Source organism: Myxocyprinus asiaticus, chromosome 47 (assembly GCF_019703515.2).
Source record: "Myxocyprinus asiaticus isolate MX2 ecotype Aquarium Trade chromosome 47, UBuf_Myxa_2, whole genome shotgun sequence".
Lineage (NCBI taxonomy): Eukaryota > Metazoa > Chordata > Actinopteri > Cypriniformes > Catostomidae > Myxocyprinus > Myxocyprinus asiaticus.
In genome coordinates this window covers 2461566-2482104 of record NC_059390.1, presented here as the reverse complement: position 1 = coordinate 2482104, position 20539 = coordinate 2461566, and the positions used below count along the sequence as shown (strand labels likewise).

General features: G+C 38.1%; 1 protein-coding gene across 6 annotated transcripts; it reads left to right on the top strand.

Annotated features, from left to right (window-relative positions):
* Window positions 1-811: 811 nt before the first annotated feature.
* LOC127436524 (cleavage and polyadenylation specificity factor subunit 6-like) lies at window positions 812-19800 on the top strand. Of its 6 annotated transcripts, none has more exons than XM_051690783.1 (11): window positions 812-941; window positions 1842-2051; window positions 2166-2269; window positions 2440-2585; window positions 2699-2866; window positions 3184-3676; window positions 6154-6258; window positions 6462-6577; window positions 6654-6795; window positions 9698-9908; window positions 17901-19800. In XM_051690783.1, the coding sequence occupies exons 1-10, from the start codon at window positions 882-884 to the stop codon at window positions 9894-9896; spliced, it is 1743 nt and encodes a 580-aa protein (XP_051546743.1). In that variant the 5' UTR covers window positions 812-881; the 3' UTR covers window positions 9897-9908; window positions 17901-19800. The 6 variants fall into 6 exon arrangements, with proteins under 6 accessions (XP_051546743.1, XP_051546741.1, XP_051546740.1 ...); XM_051690781.1 differs by having other exon boundaries at window positions 9695-9908; XM_051690780.1 differs by having other exon boundaries at window positions 6654-6807.
* Window positions 19801-20539: the final 739 nt, after the last annotated feature.

Below are 20539 nucleotides of genomic sequence, written 5' to 3'. Positions count from 1 at the left end.
CTATACAGTATTTAACGTAATTACATCAGAAGTAACTGTAATTAAATTACTGGAAAATTAAAAGTAATCCCTTACTTTTTTCAATGAAAAAATATTTTATTTACAGTAATTAATTACTTAGTAAAGCATTACACCCAACACTGCTCAGTACTAGTGCTGGGTGTAATAATTAAACAAAAATAAATGAAAATATTAAACATTTAATTTTGAAGTCAGGGCTCCGGAATGAAAGCATAATATCATAGAATTCATGATTTTATGCTTTAATGGCACTGGGATCAAATATTGCAGTTTTAATGGGTTTCAATGGGGACATTTTTGTCCTGAAGGTCCTGAGTGTAACTATTTTGTGTACAAAGTGTATTATAGATGTATTATAGGAACTGAGGTTGAAATATCAAAATTCCACAAAAAATACACACCTTTAGCAAAATTAACACAGCCAAAATGATCGAAAAAACAAAAATGAAAAAGACAAAAATGTCCTGAAGGTCGCACAAGTGTTAAACCCTGTCAAGAGCATAAACAAACAAAATTAATAATGTATTATAATTTATTTTTTATTTTTTATGACTTAACATAATAGAAATATTTTTATTTTAGGGTGATGATGATGTAATTTGGCTGCCAATTAAAAAGATATATATATATATATATATATATATATATATATATATATATATATATATATATATATATATATTTATATATTTACCATTTATATATTATATATTACTATTTATATATATACATTCAAACGCACGTTCGGACCCTTGTTTTGAAATAGTTTGTTGCCTCTCAGTGGTTTTTGGCGGGTGTTTCTGACTTCACGCGTTTGCGTCTCTTCTTCTTCACGCGCACAGAGGAAGAGGAGGCAGAAAATGGCGGACGGTGTTGACCACATCGATATTTACGCGGATGTGGAAGAGGAGTTTAATCAGGTTGGTGTTCACTTTTACCGTTTCTATTTACCTCACTTTAAATATCTTTAAATTAGCACGTATTAATTAAAAGACAGCTTCACGAATGCATGCACACGCTGTTTGGGGCGGAATGCAATCCGTCGCGTGCGTTCATTGTTTGTTGTCTCGTGCACGTCCTGCAGGCCGCTCGCGAGGTTCAACGTCGCATCAACTGAACAGATTAATCACAACAATCAATTATCAATAATTATTCAGCTTTCAACCAATTCTTAAAGAATGAGAAACTCTTACGTGTACTGGCTTTATGTTTGCACAGACGTGACGTTTGGTCTTCGATTTTAATAAAATGCAAATTAGTTCGGAAGTAGATGGTTAAAATCAGGGCATCGAGGAAACTGCTTTTAGATGGTTATTTTAATTTGCAAGTCATAGTTGTGAATTTAAAACCGAAAGGATTTTATTAGTGATTTTCTCTATTTTTGTGAATTTCCTTGTACACTCGTATACCTCGAGTCGTGTATTCTATCAATGTAAATACTTGCTCAGCCTTCGAAAATACTTTTTTTTTTTCGGCTGACGTCACCAAGCCCTCTTTTTTTTTTTTTCGACCTCTGACCTCCAACCACCTGTGGAGTTTCCATGGTCATTGAAGGCTTGTAAATATCAGGAAATTCTTAAATTGTGCTTTCCAGGCCTGGAAAAGTCATATTAAATAACTGTTAAAAGCTTCAAATTGGTGGTCCTGAAATGTGCTTATGGTTGTGATGGTTTCTGAATGTGCCATTTGTGCAGTGGTATAAATGGTCTTCTTGGACCAGGCAGGAGCCATGTTTGCATGTACATTTAACCTCTTTTACTTCAGAAGAGCTAGATTTCACCTACAGTTGATGAATGTGTATTCCTTTTTCCTTGTCACAGGAATCCGATTATCCTGTTCATGAGCAGATTGACCTGTATGATGATGTCATCTCGCCATCTGCCAATAATGGGGATGCTCCCGAGGACCGCGATTACCTGGATAACCTGCCTACACCTGGGAATGCCGAGAGTACCAAAGGGGCTCCACCAAATGTTGTCTACACCTACACTGGCAAAAGGATCGCTCTGTACATTGGCAACCTCACATGGGTTAGTCCCGCATTTGTTAGGCCTGCAATTAAACATTTGTTTGAGTCTTTTGGGGTTATATGCCCAGTTCAGCTTTCAGACTGGGGTCATGTTGTGTTTTTACTCTGTTTATAGTGGACCACAGATGAGGATTTGACGGATGCTATCCGCTCAATAGGCATCAATGATGTACTGGAGCTCAAGTTTTTTGAAAACAGAGCAAACGGACAGTCTAAAGGGTCAGTTAACACAGAAGAATTGTGCCTACAGCCCGCTATGCTTGCATATTAGTGATAGACCAATATATTGGCCTGGCCAATAAGTCAGCGGATGAAATTTGAGAAAATATGTGTAACAAAATTGAATTGCATAGCTTGGGGCCATTTCTCATCCTCTCTGGGTTTATCAGGTTTGCTCTGGTCTGTGTGGGTTCGGATGCATCTTCGAGGAAGCTGATGGATCTGCTGTCTAAACGGGAGCTGCACGGACAGAACCCAATCGTCACCCCGTGCAACAAACAATCGCTCAGTCAGTTTGAGATGCAGTCTCGAAAAAGTGAGAATGCGACGTCTTCTGTCCATTTAACATATGAAAACTTCCCTTTTTTTCTCCTGGACAAACTTGTGTTTTGCGCCCTAAAATGTTAAAATTTGTTTTCATCCACACAGGCACACAGTCAGGGCAGATGTCAGGAGAGGGGAAGGCCGGGCCACCAGGGCTACGTGGTGGCTTCCCTCCTGGCAGGGGTCGAGGGCGTTTTCCTGGCCCACCTGGTCCAGGAGGAGACTGTTTCCCAGGGCAGCTTGGACCTGGTGGACCTCCACCACACTTCCCAGGTGAGAATCCTTATTGAGATGGCATTTATTCCACCAGGTTAGTCCCGTTCGAGCAAGACCTGGCCAAATTGCGGCAAAATCATTACAGCATCAAATGCAAAAAAACCTTAGCAAAGGGACAATACAAAAACCAATGGGACTAACTGCATATTAAAACACAGACAACTTGCCATCATTTGTTTAGAATGTGTTGTTTTTTTGCAACTTTTCACAATCCAGTCAGTTCATGATGGGTAAAATCAAACCCCACCCTACACTTTTCCTTGTTGAATATTTCAGTCATTTCTTTAGACTGCTAACACTTTGTCTTGCTTTAGGTATGCAAGGACCGCCCCGTCCTCCAGGTGGAGGTCCACCTGGGCCTCCAGGACCCCCTGGCCCCCCTCGACCTGGTCAAGGTCTGCTGCCTCCCCTTGGCGGACCTCCAAACAGAGGAGATCGCCCTCCTCCACCTGTTATGTTTCCTGGTCAGTTTGGTCAACCTCCTATGGGTCCAATGCCTCCTGGCCCACCCCCACCTGGATTCGGCCCTCCCCCCGGACCCCCTCCCCCTCAACAGGGCCCACCCCCTCCGGGACCCTTCCCTCCCCGCCCTCCTGGTCCCTTAGGACCCCCTCTTGGCCTCGCACCACCCCCGCATATGCAGGGACCCCCGCCTGGAGGGCCCCCACCGGCCCCTCATGTCAATCCAGCCTTTTTCCCACCACCCGGAAACAACAACATGCCATCGAACGACAGCAGGGGCCCACCACCCGGTGACCCGTACGGACGCCCGCCTCCATACGACCGCGATTATGGCCCTGGTGGCAGGTAACCCAACAAACACCATGTTTGCACTGTATCCAAGTTTCTCAGACACATAAAATTGGAAACGGAACTCTTGCGTTCTGCATTGAGATTCTCACATGGCATTATAGCTCAAATAAACAATACTGTGCAAAAGTTTTAGGCACTTGCATAGTGAGGATGTCCTAAAAAATAATGCCATAAATAGTTTTCATTTATCAATTAATGTCATACAGAAAAAACGTAATATTTGATGTGAACACCTGGACAAAGCTTTTCTTGGTTGTTGTCAGATTGGATGCTCCAAGCTTCTTGGAGAACTTGCCATGGTTCTTCTATCTATTTAGGCTTTCTCAGTTGCTTCCGTCTCTTCAGGGCGTCCCAGACTGACTCGGTGTTGAGATATGGGCTCTGTGGGGGCCATACTATCTGTTGTAGGGCTCTTTGTACTTCTATCGAATTCTGTTTGCAATGGGAATGTTGAAATCTAACATTTATATTTCGTACTGATGCACTAAAAGCAGAATATATGGAATAATCGCTTTAAGACTAATGTTTTTGTGAAAAATATAATGTGCCTAAGACTTTTGCACAGTACTGTATGTTTTAATATTTTTCTATTTTTCTTCAGATGAACCACTATTTCCATCAAACACCCATTGTGGCTAGTTACATTTGAAATGTTTTATGTATGAAGTACAGTACTGTAAAAATGTAGTTAAAAGGAGTTAAGGTGTGTTTTTACTAAATGAACAACAGGAAAAAGAATTACTTTAATGCACAAAAAAATGTCGACCTCTGTGAACATTTGGGTGATGCAAACAAAGTTATATCAGAGTTTTTGAAGCAATTCGTTTAAACAAAAATCAGTTTGATTTTATTGCAATGAGTTATCTTAGTCAAAAACAACTTGAGCTTTATTTTTATTTTCTCCCCAATTTGGAATGCCCAATTCCCAATGCGCTCTAAGTCCTCGTGGTCGTGTAGTGACTCGCCTTAATCCGGGTGGCGGAGGACGAGTCTCAGTTGCCTCCGCGTCTGAGACCGTCAACCCGCGCATCTTATCACATGATTTGTTGAACGCGCGTCCACACACGACTCACCACGTGCCCCACCGAGAGTGAGAACCACGTGGAGGTTACCACACGTGACTCTACCCTCCCTAGCAACGGGGCCAATTTGGTTGCTTAGGAGACCTGGCTGGAGTCACTCAGCATGCCTGGATTTGAACTCGTGACTCCAGGGGAGATAGTCAGCGTCTTTACTCGCTGAGTTACCCATGCTCCCAATTTTAGCCTATTTTTTTAGATTTGGGATTTCAGTTTCATAACAAAATTCCATCAATCTGAATTGTGTAATGTCAAAAAATAAAATAAAGGTGCATTCAGTATCAATACTCATTCAAAATCTCTATTTTTCAGTTACAGATGCCATTGTAGAATTTCACTATTCACAATCAGCCATGATTATTTTAATCCAAGAGTGAAAGTGTCCAATAAAAAGACTGTAAGAGTTTGAGTAGTATTCAGCTGGTCATGTGATTCTAAAATGGCAGCTCCCATGAGGGCGCCCCTCCCCCATGTAGAATAAAACAGCTTTTATTAGGTTACTGATATGACTAGAGTCCACAACTCATGTGAGAAATCATGATTTCAAAATTACAGTTCATTTTCATTTCTTTAGGTGTAAAAGTTTTTAATGCAGAAAAAATTACTGAATGCACCTTTAATAAAATTTAAAATTTAGTTTTTTTTTTATTATTAGATTTTATTAAAGTACTCAATTAAATTCGAGTGTTATGAAATTGAAATGCGTTAATCGTAAAGTTATTTTTTGAGTGCACAAACTCTAATGCCATGTTTGCTTATGTGATTTAAATCAGGCTACGTCTACATTAATCCGTGTACATTTGAAAATGGCGTTTTTGTTTTTGAAACACTCTCCGTCCACACTGCTTTTGAGCATTTTCCAAAAGTTGCTCATCTGCACTGAAACATATGAAAATGCTTAAATCGTCTTACTGCGCATGCAAAAAATCGCTGTTGCATGTACGGTCTGAAACACGATTGTTCTCGTGTCCCATTGCCGGACACCAATTCCAAGTAAATTTCCGCTGCCATTTGAAGGAATGCAATGTAAATGTTGTACAAACGCTATCAAAGTGAATCCGGCACAACAGCACCGCTATAACACGGGCCGCCATCTTCATTATTTAGTTTGAATGGATCACATGACTGCGTCACAAAGACAATTACATCATTGTTTTCAGAAATATCCATGTTCCCAGTCCACACTACAACGCAAAGACTTGGAGATTGGGTATATATCGCCCAGCCCTAATAAACACCCCACACACCGTTCATATTGAGTGAAATCACATGTTAACTCGCTTTGTATTGGATTTGTGCTCTAATACATTGTGTACAACACTTGTTGACTGGAATATTGTGACCTGTTTGTGACCCAAAATGATCCGAATCTCCCATTTGGCCTTTCTTTAGTAACTTCAGACGCCCTGTAGTACGTGGTTTTGAGCCCTGGATAAACGAGGGGCTGGTTGATGTGAAAAACTCTGGCCAGCATTTGCACAATACAAGTGATCAAGGGTTAGTGATGTTACCTCCCGCGTGCAACCTGAAATAGTGTGTTGTGAATTATTAGTACTAGCCAACAGAGCAAGTGTGCATAATCTCTAGTGATTTTAACACGTGATGCGATGTGATTCCGCACTAATGGCACCTCTTGCTCTGTGTGGGAGTATGTTTTCTTACGTTTGTGCATCTCAACACAATTGCTATTTCTCTTGTAGGGACATGGATGCATCTCGCACTCCTCTGAGTGAAGCGGAGTTTGAGGAGATCATGAATCGCAACAGAGCGATCTCCAGCAGTGCCATTTCCAGGGCTGTATCGGATGCTAGTGCAGGTATTAACGAAGACAAAAACACCGCACAAAGTTTGTGGGTTACTATGGTTGTTAATTGTGACTTGTGTGTTTGCAGCTGATTATGGCAGTGCTATAGAGACTCTCGTGACGGCCATTTCTCTGATCAAGCAGTCGAAGGTTTCAGCTGATGACCGCTGTAAAGTTCTCATCAGCTCACTGCAGGACTGTCTACATGGAATCGAGTCCAAATCCTACGGGTCTGTATCAAGGTAACGCCTGTTTGTTTGTGTTTACTTGTTGATCAGCTGTGGTGTATTGTTTACTTTGTATATGTAGAGCTGTGAAAAATACTAGCCAACAGTTTTATACATGGTTTCTATGGGCATGAAATACTTGGTATTGCCAGGGGATTTTAAAATTGATTTCCAGGCCTATGGAATTTTCTGGTGAAAATAAATTTTTCTAGTTATGCTCAGATAAAAAAAAAAAAAAAAAAAATCTGTAAAAATAAACCATTTACAGGGCTCCAGACTGTGACTAAAATGGGCGCAAATGCGGCCAAAAATAATTGATTGCGACAATTTAAAAACTAGTCGCCACGGCCTGGGTAGCTCGGCGAGTATTGACGCTGACTACCACCCCTGGAGTCGCGAGTTCGAATCCAGGACATTCTGAGTGACTCCAGCCGGGTCTCCTAAGCAACCAAATTGGCCCGGTTGCTAGGGAGGGTAGAGTCACATGAGGTAACCTCCTCGTGGTCGTGATTAGTGGTTCTCGCTCTCAATGGGGCGTGTGGTAAGTTGTGCGGGGATCGCGGAGAGTAGCATATGCTGCGAGTCTCCGGTGTCATGCACAACGATGCGCGGATTGACGGTCTCAGAAGCGGAGGCAACTGGGACTTGTCCTCTGCCACCCGGATTGAGGTGAGTAACCGCGCCACCACGATGACCTACTAAGTAGTGGGAATTGGGCATTCCAAATTGGGAGAAATTGAATAAAATTTATAAAGTTAATAATAATACAATCTAGTCGCTATTGGCGACAGTTGGGATGTGTGCTTTCATATGTGGTTTTGTCAGATATTGTTTTGTGAGTTATTGAATACATCTTAAGAGCGCGCACCATCAGCGTGTCTCGCGCTGCTTTTCACCCGTTCTGTTTCTGACGAGCTCGCTGCACTGCACGCAACAGCAAACCCAGCGTGCAAGAGTCGTGAACAAATGACTCCTTTAAACCGGATCTTTTTCATGAATCACCCGAAAAGAACTGAGGGTGTGAACTCAGGAGCTCAGGTTAGCAGTTTGAATCAGAGTCACTTTCTCAGCGAATCTTCCGTCAGTGTGTTCACAACTGGGAGCGCAGACATTTCAAAATAGGAGTCCCATGTGTAATTTGGGTTTCTTTATAATTAAAAGAATATATATATATATATATGAGAGAGAGAGAGAGAGAGATCCAGCTTGACACTTAGGACAATTGAGGTACTCGTACACAACAATTACACAAGGTGCAAACATTCATTGATGCTCAAGAAGACAACACACTACTATATACATAAGCTTTATGTAAATATCTGCTTATGTAGATTCTGAAGGGCAGTACTAAAAAAAAAAAAAAATGTATCCTATATTTGTGTACATTATGAAAGGGGTGTGACCATTGAGAGGCGAATGCAAAGTTGCGTATCTTAACTATATTTATATATATATACTGTTTATTAAACCTCTGATTAATGGGTTATCAGCTGTCGTCTGCTGTATCTTGTTTCTGAACAACAATCTAAATCGAGCAATTATGTGATTTGGCGACTAAAAACAACCATATGACTCAATGTTTCACTTCAAGTAATTTTAGTCTGGAGCTCTGATTTATTAAGACGCCATGCCACTGTCACCGACATTCGCGGCGTATTTCTCCCCCTAGTGGCAGTTGTGATGAACTGTCATTTTGCTTGCAATGGATTTTTATTAATTTAGGGAGAAGCTACCAAAGGTTTACCTCAGAAAGACATGACTCTGTGATTTGATTGAGCAGATGAATTAATACAAAATAATGCAGCACTGTTAGTAGTAGTTGTAGTAGTATTTATTAAAACTGTTTTTATTTTAATGATAATTAACAGCAACAACAATCATTAAGCAAATGAGAAGCAGAAATTCATATTTGATATTTTTAATATGTAGATTTTGCAAATGCAGAAATAAATTACATGTACATGGGCTTGGCGTGATAAAATAATCGTCTTTTGATAAATGTGATAAAATTATGAAACGAAATCTCAAAGGTTTTGCTTCATGACAAATAAGGGCTCGTGGGTTTAATCAGAGCATTAAAGTAAAATAAAAAAGCATGAAAGTTAATAAATTAGGACAAATATTTTACTTTTGCTTAATATAATATTTTATGGAATATACAAAATATATTTAAAAAATTAGAATTATTTTTAAACATTTTAAATGATAAAACAACAGTGTAAATGTAAAAATTTATTTATATATTTGAAGTATGTAAATGACTTAAGGTGTATGAAGCACGCACGCACCTAAAGAAATATGACAATTAATCGTGAAAGCCCTAAAACAGTCAATTAATTGTCATAATTGCAATTATTTGTTTGACAATGAATCGTCAGCCAAATTACATAATCGTGACAGCCTTACATGTACGCGTTAATCACACATCTACCGTTATAAATGTTTTTGTAATATATTTGCAATGTAAATGCTCATTTCTGACTCATTTCTGAGTTAATAACTGTCAAATACAGAAGTAGCAGGCGTTTAGTGTAAAGTTTTGCACAATTCATTGATATTTCTTACTTTGCACTGATAGTTTTGCATGAATCACGTCGGGCGGGCGTTTATGGTCTAGTTACACAAGTTGAAATATTTCAACGCAGCCGAAGCTCAAATTGGATCCAGAAATGGTCGGAACCCCACACAGCACTCGTACGACTCTCCATTGGAAATGACTGACTTTCGAATGACTGACTTTCGGCCTATCGTTTGTCAGATGCAGTGAAAATGCAGCATTAGTTTACTGGTCAAAATCAAGTACTCCGTTATTTCCTGCAGAATGGTATTACACCTAAATATTATTCCTGTGTTACATGTTGCGAATGCCATTTTAATGTTGTCTTAATATTGTTTCTTTAAGCAGACGGGAAAGGTCGAGGGAGAGGGACCACAGTCGCTCTCGTGAGAAGAGCCATCGGCACAAATCTCGCAGCCGAGACCGTCACGAGGACTATTACAGGGAGCGAAGCCGCGAAAGGGACCGCCATCGTGACCGCGACCGTGACCGCGAGAGAGACCGCGAGAGAGACCGAGAGCGTGGGAGGGAATATCGCCACCATTAGTTGGAGAGGAAGGTGTGTATGCTGTTTGTTTCTGTCTGTCTTTCTCTCCTTCAGGATTACGACATCTCCCATATTAACCAGCCGAGGTCGGGATGTGACAGGTAGGTGCTCAGGAAAGGTAAGCGTTTTAACTTTCAAGTGACATAGTATTCATGCTCTGTTTTCCTACGGCTGGTCTAAAATGTATATATTTTTTTTCCCCCTTATTTTATGAATATAGCGTGTGCTGTGAATACGGTGATCGCTTATACTCGTTTACCTGGTCTTGAAGCAGTTTAATGTGCAATATAAACTCCAGTGATGCTGAAACTTTCACTGTAAGAGAAAACAGCACTTTGACTTTCATGGAAAGAATTTTGTGTATTGAAACACTATTTTAACAGTCACTATGCATTTCGTAACTTCATGCACTAGGATTTGTCCGCTTAGTTTGAGGTTTGCTGCTAGTTTTTAGACTACAGTTTCTCGAAGCTGAAATTTTGCCATTATAATGGGTCACTTTCTTGATACTAGGCCAAACCTCATCTTGCATTGTAAAGTTCTTGGAGAGAGGGATATCTCTTTACATGATGTCACTTAAATCAGATTTGGTGCTTTGTGAAAATTAAACCTTGTCTAATTGACTAATTGTTTGCCAAAAAATGCAATCTCAAGATGTATTACATGTCTTTTTGATTGGGCATTATGTAATGTGAATACCATTTGTAATCATGAGTGTAGAAAATTGAATTGTTGATGGATGAGAGAATGTAAATGTTTAACCACCACTGAGACAATAGTGAATGCATCAAAATCATGTTACTCAGGTTGTGCGTAGACATCACTGTAGGCAGGTTTGCTATTGAAATGTTGGTCGTGTTCTAGTGTGAAGATGCTTATTGACTTGAAATTGACTTGTAATTCTGAAAAGCAAATCAATCACATTTGGCATTTAAAAATATGAAGGTCTGCATTCTCATCAGTTAAGAAAAACTTGTTATATATGGAAAGTCTCAATTGTATGTGCATGGTTGTGCCTTATGACAGTTTAGAAATTATGTATTTGTGTCTAGGTAAAGCGTTCTGAATGATCTCTGTCAGTACAAGTTAAATGTGTGTTAAATACTTCAAGCTCAAATTTAGTTTGTAGGATACCCATATTAAGACAGAACTTAATGCAGTTTATGAATTTTTTCTGAGTAGTAAGATCAAACTTTTAAAAGTGCATTTCTTATTTGATTTTCACAGATTTCTCAGTTGACATAAATACCTGCGTTATTTTCTATAACCCTTCTGTTTGCTGCTAAAGATGTAGCAGTTCTTAACCATTCACATTCATTTGTTTTTAATTTTGGTTACTTTAACTGTAAATGCATGCATTAGTGTAAGTCTTCAATCTACAGAAGCAATCCAGGAATTTAGCCCTACTGGGTGAATTCCACTTTTTAGTATGCATTTTTTAATATTTCCTACAATAATTACCTTCCCAGAGTTTTATCTGTGAATGCAGAAGAACTGCTATGTTGCCTTTTAAAAAATGGGACTTTTAACGCTTTTTTTGTTTGTTTGTTTGTTCTATTCGGAATCTTGTGTGCTCATGTTTGTAATGGTGCTTTTTAAGTCTATATGGTTGCTATTACTTAATTTGCAACAGTTATTTAATAAACATTTTAATGATCAGTAACGATATTTAAAGTTACCTAACACATCCTCAGCTCAAATCTTGCTAAGCTGATTTAAATTATAGAATTGATAAATTACTGGCTGTCATTATTACAGTTGAAGTCAGAAGTTTACATGCACCTTTGCCAAATACATTTAAACTTAGTTTTTCATAATTCCTGACATTTAATCATATAAATCATTCCCTGTCTTAGGTCAGTTAGGATCACTACTTTATTTTAAGAATGTGAAATGTCAGAATAATAGTAGAGAGAATGATTTATTTCAGCTTTTATTTCTTTCTTCACATTCCCAGTGAGTCAGAAGTTTACATACACTTTGTTAGTATTTGGTAGCATTGCCTTTAAATTGTTTAACTTGGGTCAAATGTTTTGGGTATCATTCCACAAGCTTCTCACAATAAGCTGCTGGAATTTTGTCCCATTCCTCCAGACAGAACTGGTGTAACTGTGTCAGGTTTGTAGGCCTCATTTCTCGCACATGCTTTCTCAGTTCTGGCCACAAATTTTCTATCGGATTGAAGTCAGGGCTTTGTGATGGCCACTCCAATACCTTGACTTTGTTGTCCTTAAGCCATTTTGCCACAACTTTGGAGGTATGCTTGGGGTCATTGTCCATTTGGAAGACTCATTTGTGACCGAGCTTCAACTTCCTGTCTGATGTCTTGAGATGTTGCTTCAGTACCTCCACATAATTTTCCTTCCTCATGATGCCATCTATTTTGTGAAGTGCACCAGTCCCTCCTGCAGCAAATCACCCCCACAACATGATGCTGCCACCCCCATGCTTCACAGTTGAGATGGTGTTCTTCGGCTTGCAAGCCTCACCCTTTTTCCTTCAAACATAATGATGGTCATTATGGCCAAACAGTTCAATTTTTGTTTCATCAGTCCAGAGGACATTTCTCCAAAAAGTAAGATCTTTGTCCTCATGTGCACTTGCAAACTGTAGTCTGGCTTTTTTATGGCGGTTTTGGAGCAGTGGCTTCTTCCTTGCTGAGCAGCCTTTCAGGTTATGTCGATATAGGACTCGTTTTACTGTGGATATAGATACTTGTCTACCGGTTTCCTCCAGCATCTTCACAAGGTCCTTTGCTGTTGTTCTGGGATTGATTTGCACTTTTTGCACCAAACTACGTTCATCTCTAGGAGACAGAATGCGTCCCCTTCCTGAGCGGTATGATGGCTGTGTGGTCCCATGGTGTTTATACTTGCGTACTATTGTTTGTGCAAATGAACGTGGTACCTTCAGGCATTTGGAAATTGCTCGCAAGGATGAACCAGACTTGTGGAGGTCAGCAATTATTTTTCTGAGGTCTTGTCTGATTTCTATTGATTTTTCCATGATGTCAAGCAAAGAGGCACTGAGTTTGAAGAAAATACATCCACAGATAAACCTCCAATTCAGTACACCACCTATCACAAGCTAATTGTCTAAAGGCTTGACATCATTTTCTGGAATTTTCCAAGCTGCTTAAAGGCACAGTTAACTTAGTGTATGTAAACTTCTGACCCACTGGAATTGTGATAGTCAATTAAAAGCGAAACAATCTGTCTATAAACAATTGTTGGAAAAATGACTCGTGTCATGCACAAAGTAGATGTCCTAAACGACTTGCCAAAACTATAGTTTGCTAATATTAAATCTGTGGAGTGATTTAAAAATGAGTTTTAATGACTTCAACCTAAGTGTATGTAAACTTCTGACTTCAAATGTATCTCACTTCTGACCTGTTGCTTAATCGCTCTGGGTCTTTAAAGCGTTCCTTGCAGGCTAAATTTGCACTGTAAATTTGTATGTAAATGTCACACAGTGATGTTTGTGGTACCATAAGGTCATTTTATTAAGTTGTAAATACATAATATTTTCTATAGATTAAGGAAATAATGGTAAGCCTTAAACTGTTACAGAATTGTGCTCATTTTTAATGAATGGATTACAATCACTGTAAATGCTTAAAGCAATCGGTTACTTTTTTGTGTGTGCAAAATTATATCAGTTGTCTATTTCCCAAGTAATAAGGCATTAGAGGTCTGTTATATTGTAATTTACTGTAATTCCAACAAGTGAAAAGCTTTCCAAATTGTTTTGGCCCATTTTCAGATTTGTGCTGATACATGCCCAATGATTTAATGTTTTGTTTTTTCCCATGTTAATCGACTGTAGTTTAAGGCACAATCTATTATTGATGTAAGCACCAATCAGGAATTCAATAATGCATGTGGGAAAAAAAATGCATTTAAGACATATGTTGCAAAATTGTCAGCGGCACGTTTTTTTCTAAATATTAGCCGGTTTTAAAGTGACCAGGTGTGATGTCGAACTTTGCTTATGTATTGCACACTTGAGTATTTTAAAAGCGTTTGCTCTATCCATGCGGGGGCTGTTACATGTGATTGGTTGGGATACATTGAATGTAAATTCAATACAATCTGTTCAGGTTGCCTATGTAGATTTTTTACTGAAGGTAGTAATACTCCTGACACTGCCTTTTTATGAACTAGTTTAATACGTCCTCCCATCCCTTTTCCTCTGTTCAGTGTTATGTGCGTTCTAAGATGCCATCGCAGGGTTGGACAAATTGTCTTTTAAGGTTACCGATTGTACAACCACAACACTTTCAAACTTGGTGATTTTTGTCATTTGAAATGCACATTGTGACATGAACTGTAATGTCCTTTTAAATCAATGCAGAAACATTTCTGATGCCATCCTAAAATAGCCTGTGATACTCGCATACATGCATAATGTGAAATAGATTTGTTTGAATGTGCTGTAATATGAAATCAGCTACAAGAGCACCTTTTTATAACTTATGTCCATTACTTGGGTGACTAACAGATAGGCAGACGCAGCAGAGTGATTGTTAATAGGTTATTTGTCCAACCCTGACTCCAGTGTCCACTGAATCACTAGAATCAAGCTTGTCAATCACTTGTCTATTTGCTGTTGAACCAACTCATTCATTTAGCAATTAACTGTGCTAGTCTAGATCTGTTTATGCTGTTTAATGGCATTAAAACACTTTTCACCAGAGTAGTCCATATAATGGATTTTAATTTCAATAGTTTATGAAGTTGATTTGAAACAGCATGTGACGGCTTGTTCTCAAGAAATACAGTGGACACATCTGACCTGCATACTTGATTTTATGGTTCGCAAAGACATTGCTGTTTGTCAAAGTAATATTAAAGGAGTAGTTCCCCCAAAAAGGATAATTCTCGTAGCATTTACTCGCCCTTATGCCATTCTAAACTCTGTATTCACTATAAGTCTTCAGCATCTCATGAGAGCTTGATTTCACTTCCTAGTTCTGCATATGCATTAAGCACGAGGGAGTTATCATTTTTGGGTGAACTATTCCTTTTAGAGTCGAGCTCTGTCTTTCTACAACAGGAAACATATTTGATATCAGTTTGGATACTTTTCAGCTTTATAATTGTGATGAATAGTTCTCTGCAATGATTTGATAACCTTTTCTTTTGCCCGGGGGTAACTAGAATTTTTAGTTATTTGATCGTATAAATTTGTGAAGTTACTTGACAGTTCACAATAAATACATTAGCAATAAGATTTGAGTTATTGCTACAGTTTGCAGGGTGACTTGAACATGACATGAAATTTCATTGCACTCCGAACTGTCGCATTTTTACCCCAATTGTAAGACATTGTTTTAGATGTAAAGACTACAACTATTGTGGTATTAGAATGCATTCAGGCATCTAAACAGCATATTGATCAAAGATTTCGAGCTGTAATTATTAGATTACATACTGGGAGAGGTGGGCGGTATGACACGTGTGGCGATTAAAATGGATAAAGACTTAATTCTATTTGTATGAGCTACATTAATTCTTGCAGACCTGTGACTGCTCTGTATTTTCACATTATTCCATATTGATTTATTGTTGTGTAAATGGCACGAAACAGTCCTACTCACTGGGGCTGGGCGATATGGCAAAAAATGTCATATCTAAAAAAATATATATATATTATATATTATTTTCAAACTTAAGAACGATTCATGTTTAATTTTTTGCACAAAAAACAAAGTGCACCACACAGGAAGTTGTCAACATAGTGTAAATGTAAAAAAAAAAAAAAATTCAATTTTTTTTTTTTTTTTATCTTAACCACTTCTACATAGAAAATGATATAGAAATCATTATCTTGAAGTTTATCTAGAAAGTACTCATCAGACATGTTCACAAGTCCCTGAGGTCCAAGTCAAGTCTTAGATTTTTATTTAATTTTTTTGGGCAATAGTTCTTTATCTGCAGCTTTGTCCATAAATCTTTATGGCTTTAAAGCCCTCCTATTTTGCATTTGCCCTTATTAAAATATACCATAGTTTTTATAGTTTAAACAGTGGTATTTATTTGTAACAAGACTGTGGTAACCTCGGGTCAGATCAAGCATGGATCGTCACTACCATGCTAAAATGTAACATGATTTCTATAAAAACCAACTTTAGCGTTTTTGTAAAGAAAAGCAGTATCCTAAACTCATTTAAAACCTATAAATATAAAATAAAAAACATTTATAAACTGACATAGTTGTAACAAATATTAATGATATTCCTTCACTTCCCTAATTTAGCCTATTATAAATGTAATAGAAATATAGTAGTAATATAATATTTATTATGAGTATATTTCTGCCTAAAGTACTAGTCAGTACAGTTAGTGTTGCTGTTGTAAATTCATGATAAAGGTGATGTGTGAGTGTGCATGTCACGGTGTATTCTCAGCATCAATGCAGTTTTGTCGGGCCGTTTAATGTTTGCTCAACGAGAGGTTTGCACCAGATAATTCTGTGCCGAATTCAAATGTTTCTGACTCGTGCTGTGCTTCTCACTGGTCCTCGCTGCGCTGTAACGTGAGCTTGAGAGCTCAAGACCGGTCCGCGAGATGCGGCAGCACAGCTGCTCCGTGCTCGAGCTGCTTTGTCCATTGATCCGGGCAGCGAATAGCGCTGTTTCATTCCACTTTTGATGCATATGCCATTTTGATATCGCTTAACAAAAAACGGCAGTGCATAAACGGAGAGAGAGGGAGAGCTGTCTAACTCTGTAGTCACACCGGCGGGGAAAATCAGTGGCAAAATGACTTGTTTTTCATGATGTCGAGTCACAAGTCGATTGTTTACGAGTCCGAGTCGCAGACTTGAGTTTCCATCTCGTACTCATTGTGCATTACACAGTTTCTGTGCAATCATCATATACCCCTGCAGATAGTGCAGACATCGTTTTTTTTTTTTCGAACTAGAACAAGAAATGAACTTGTAACGGACGATAAAACATGGACATGAAGAAAGGAGAAAAAAGCACTATGAAACCTGCAGACTTTGACCTCTGAGACATCCGTATGCAATCCATTAAGGCTCTACGTTTTATTCAGTTAACATTGAAATCGTGATATGGCCTTGCCCGACTTCTAAACAGCAAACGTCTTCAGTCAGCGCTGTGTAGGTGCGCTACGCCCTCTAACAGGTGTGTGCTGTACACGCTGAGCAGTCCAGCAATATACAATTATAAATTATTATCATTACAATTCGACTCGCAACATTCGTCAATGTTGGCTATAAATGAAATGTCACATCAAAGCAGTAATTAGCGATTTATCTGAATCATCATAGATAATCAAGCATCCACTGCTCTCTTTACTCATTTATAGCCTATACAAATGTTCAGCAAAATGTCTACCAGTTGACACATTTCTGTGTGTGCTGACATACCGCCCAGCCCTACATACATGTTATTATTTGGATACCTCATGTCAGCTTATAGAATATGATCTGACACAAGCATTTGTGCATGTGCTTAAAACAAGAGTATAAAATGTCTACATGAAGTGTTTCCATTGTTCCATTAAAGTAAAAATCTGAGAATTTACTGAAGTATTCATATGTGGTGTTGAGTACAGTATTTCATAGTTATGCATGCCAATGTCTATACCTTTTTGTTTTCTTTGCACTGTATTGATACAATGATTACAGGCTTGTCTTGCACACAAAATTTCAGATTTCCTAATATAATTGTTCATGTGTTGAAATCATTGCACCCATTTAATTTTGAACTTTGTATCGAACAATTAGAGGTGTACTATTGTAAATAAATATGTTATAGATATAAAGTAACTTTAAATATTACTCTATTTTGATACAATGTTTCTATTTGAAACCAAAAATGATCTGCCCCTTACTGTTCAGTATTTCATGTGCATGCCTGTGTATGTGTGGTACAGTCTGAGCGTGTGTAGATGTAGAGGGAAAAACAACTCTGTGTGTTTCTGGGTTTTGTGCCCCAAAACAAACTGCCACCTTCATTTTGACACCTTTCAGCTGAACGCAAGAGGAGGAGGAGAGACAGACAACCGGAGCGCCGTGGATTCATCCGACCGCTTCCCTCATCACGACACCTGGACTCCGGCTTCACTCTGCAGCGCTACAGTAGAGTTCTGTAAAATATGATATATGATAAACTCGCTCTTAATTCCCAACCGCTTTTTATTTTTTACTTTTTATTTGAAAGTAGCTGTGTGCTAAAAGTAAGTGCAGCTTGATGAAAATGACTTGCCTGCTCGATTCAAAACACAGAAAACAACTTTCCGACTGCTATGATGTGTAAATTGTCAGTAAGCTAGTTTTGTTTTTATAGGACAATTTTGGTTTCATGTTTTCTCCCTTTTCCCCCCTCGTCCATTATAATGTTTGTAAGTGTCTTTTGCCTTGATTATTAAATAGAACCTGTGTTGTAATAAAGTGTGTTTTGGGGTTGCTGCTTGTTCATACTCCATTTCTTAATCGGCTAGTTTTGTTTTTGTTTTAGGCAGACATTTTACCAAACCAATGTTTTAGGATGAATATCACTGAATCAACTCTGTTTTTATTTATTGTTCATAAATATGCACATTTCAAGAGCTAGATTGGTGCCTTTAAATGCTTTACAATTGTGCCTTTTCCGATTTGACAATTTAAAGAGGGGTAAACTTTGTCGGGATTTGAACACCTATGAAAATATTAGCTCATTCCATAAATGTTTTTGTCTCTGTAGATTATCAGGAAAATCCTCGTTGTGGATTGCTGAGTTTAACGATTAGCAAAATGGTTTTGTTAATGTTGTTTTGAAATTGCAACCACGTTTTTAAAAATTAAAATATGCGGATCAGTTTGTTTTCCAGTTGTAAAATAACAAATAATGTTGTAGTTTCAGGCCTTTCTTATTTTCCCCTGTTTTTAAAACATAATTCGATCCATTTTAAAATATTCTGCGTTTGTAATTGGATTTTAACATGTCTAATGCGTCGGACACATTGCCCCATTGAAAAATGTTTTACCTAATGCACATACTTGGTTCATGCAGTTTGTGTACATGCAGGCCAATTTGTGATCTCTTGATACTGTTAAAGATTACTAGATTTATTATTTGAAGTTTTGAAGCTGACATTGATGGCAGTGTTTAATTTATCCCAGTATTTAGAAGGTTAAAAAGGGTTAATCTTTAGGTTTAAAAACTCGATTTAAATTTGTCCATGGATAGATATGTCTCAGAGTGTGTACTTCCTACATTTAGGAACTGTCAAATGAATACCTCAGAGTATATATTCAAGTACTTCATCTTCAATATTTGAATAGGTTACAAGAGATTTAACAGGTGTGCTTGAACTTCTGATATTGACAATGTCACTGACTTGCTGTGTGCATGTGCATTTGGTCAGTTTTTATCTGTTTACGTGAAAGATTAGGTGTAAATTCAATTCAACCACATTTTGTGATTGGTTTCAGTGGATTCACATGACTAGTATAAGGTTATATTAAAAGATGCAGTTCTCTGACTACTGTTGGAATATTTATAGTGGTTTATGCATCCAGTTAATCTGCTTTTGACGTGGAAAAGCTACATGGTGTGTCCCATCTTCATGCTCAAATCATCTGGATAAAGAGGTAAGTTGATTTTGCCTTTAACATTTCTCTAAAATGGCTATGAATGTGTTTTTCAGGTTGCCCCAAGCGTTGTATCTCTATTTAATTGAATTCCACCTTGCATTACAAATGAATTGTCTTCAGCTTCTGAGTTTCAAATTATTTTCAGTTTCTAATGGGTGGCATTGTTTGTACACAAAGTCCAGTGCATTAAATGCATGCTCAATATGAGCTACCAAATGTATCCTCTATAAGATATATTCAGAGTTAAATTCAAATTTCAACATTTTTTCCCATCAATAAAAACATTTCCAAACAAGATTTGTCTCTTGTTTTATTGTTCCGTATATGTCATGTTTCTGTTAAATGCTGCAGATTTTACAACCCTAGAGATATGATATCATGCTCTCTTCAGGCTCGGCTCCACAGGGGGGCCTGGCCCACCCAATCATGAACTTGGCCCACCTTGAGAACTACACCTTCACCCACCCCTCCAACTGATCGGCCCACCTTACATATTAGAGCTGGAGCCAGACCTGGCTTTCTTTAGATGTTGAAATGTTTGTCCAATCAGGGAATTGCAATAGATTTGGAAGCTCATGGAAATTCCCGTCCCGATAATAAAACCCAATATTTTTCTTGCATAGAGAATGAGGGGTGCCATTGATGCCCTTAAAGGAAGTTTTGCAAGTTAAAGGAATGTTCTGGGTTCAATACAAGTTAAGCTCAATCACCGGTATTTGTGGCATAATATTGATGACCGCAAACATTTATTTTGACTTGTCCCTCCTTTTCTTAAAAAATAAATAAATAAAAAATCTGTTCCATTGAGATGCTTACAATGGAAGTGAATGGGGTCAAATTTTGACTGTTAAAATAGTTTTCATAAGTATAGCCACAAGACAATGTGTACTAACATGATTTTGTGATAAAAAATCACTAACCTTTTATGTGTAATGTTATAGCCAATTTTACAACTTTGCCATGACGATGTGATGGTAACAAACCCTAAAATAACTAAAAATTGCAATTAAAATAACTTTTCAGCTCATAATACA

Bases quoted from the DNA above. Each gene is read 5' to 3' on its own strand.
- LOC127436524 (XM_051690779.1), top strand. From the start codon at position 882: ATGGCGGACGGTGTTGACCACATCGATATTTACGCGGATGTGGAAGAG. The intron at 2,586-2,698 runs GTGAGAATGCGA...TCATCCACACAG, and splicing joins TGAGATGCAGTCTCGAAAAA to GCACACAGTCAGGGCAGATG. The intron at 6,578-6,653 runs GTATTAACGAAG...GTGTGTTTGCAG, and splicing joins TGTATCGGATGCTAGTGCAG to CTGATTATGGCAGTGCTATA.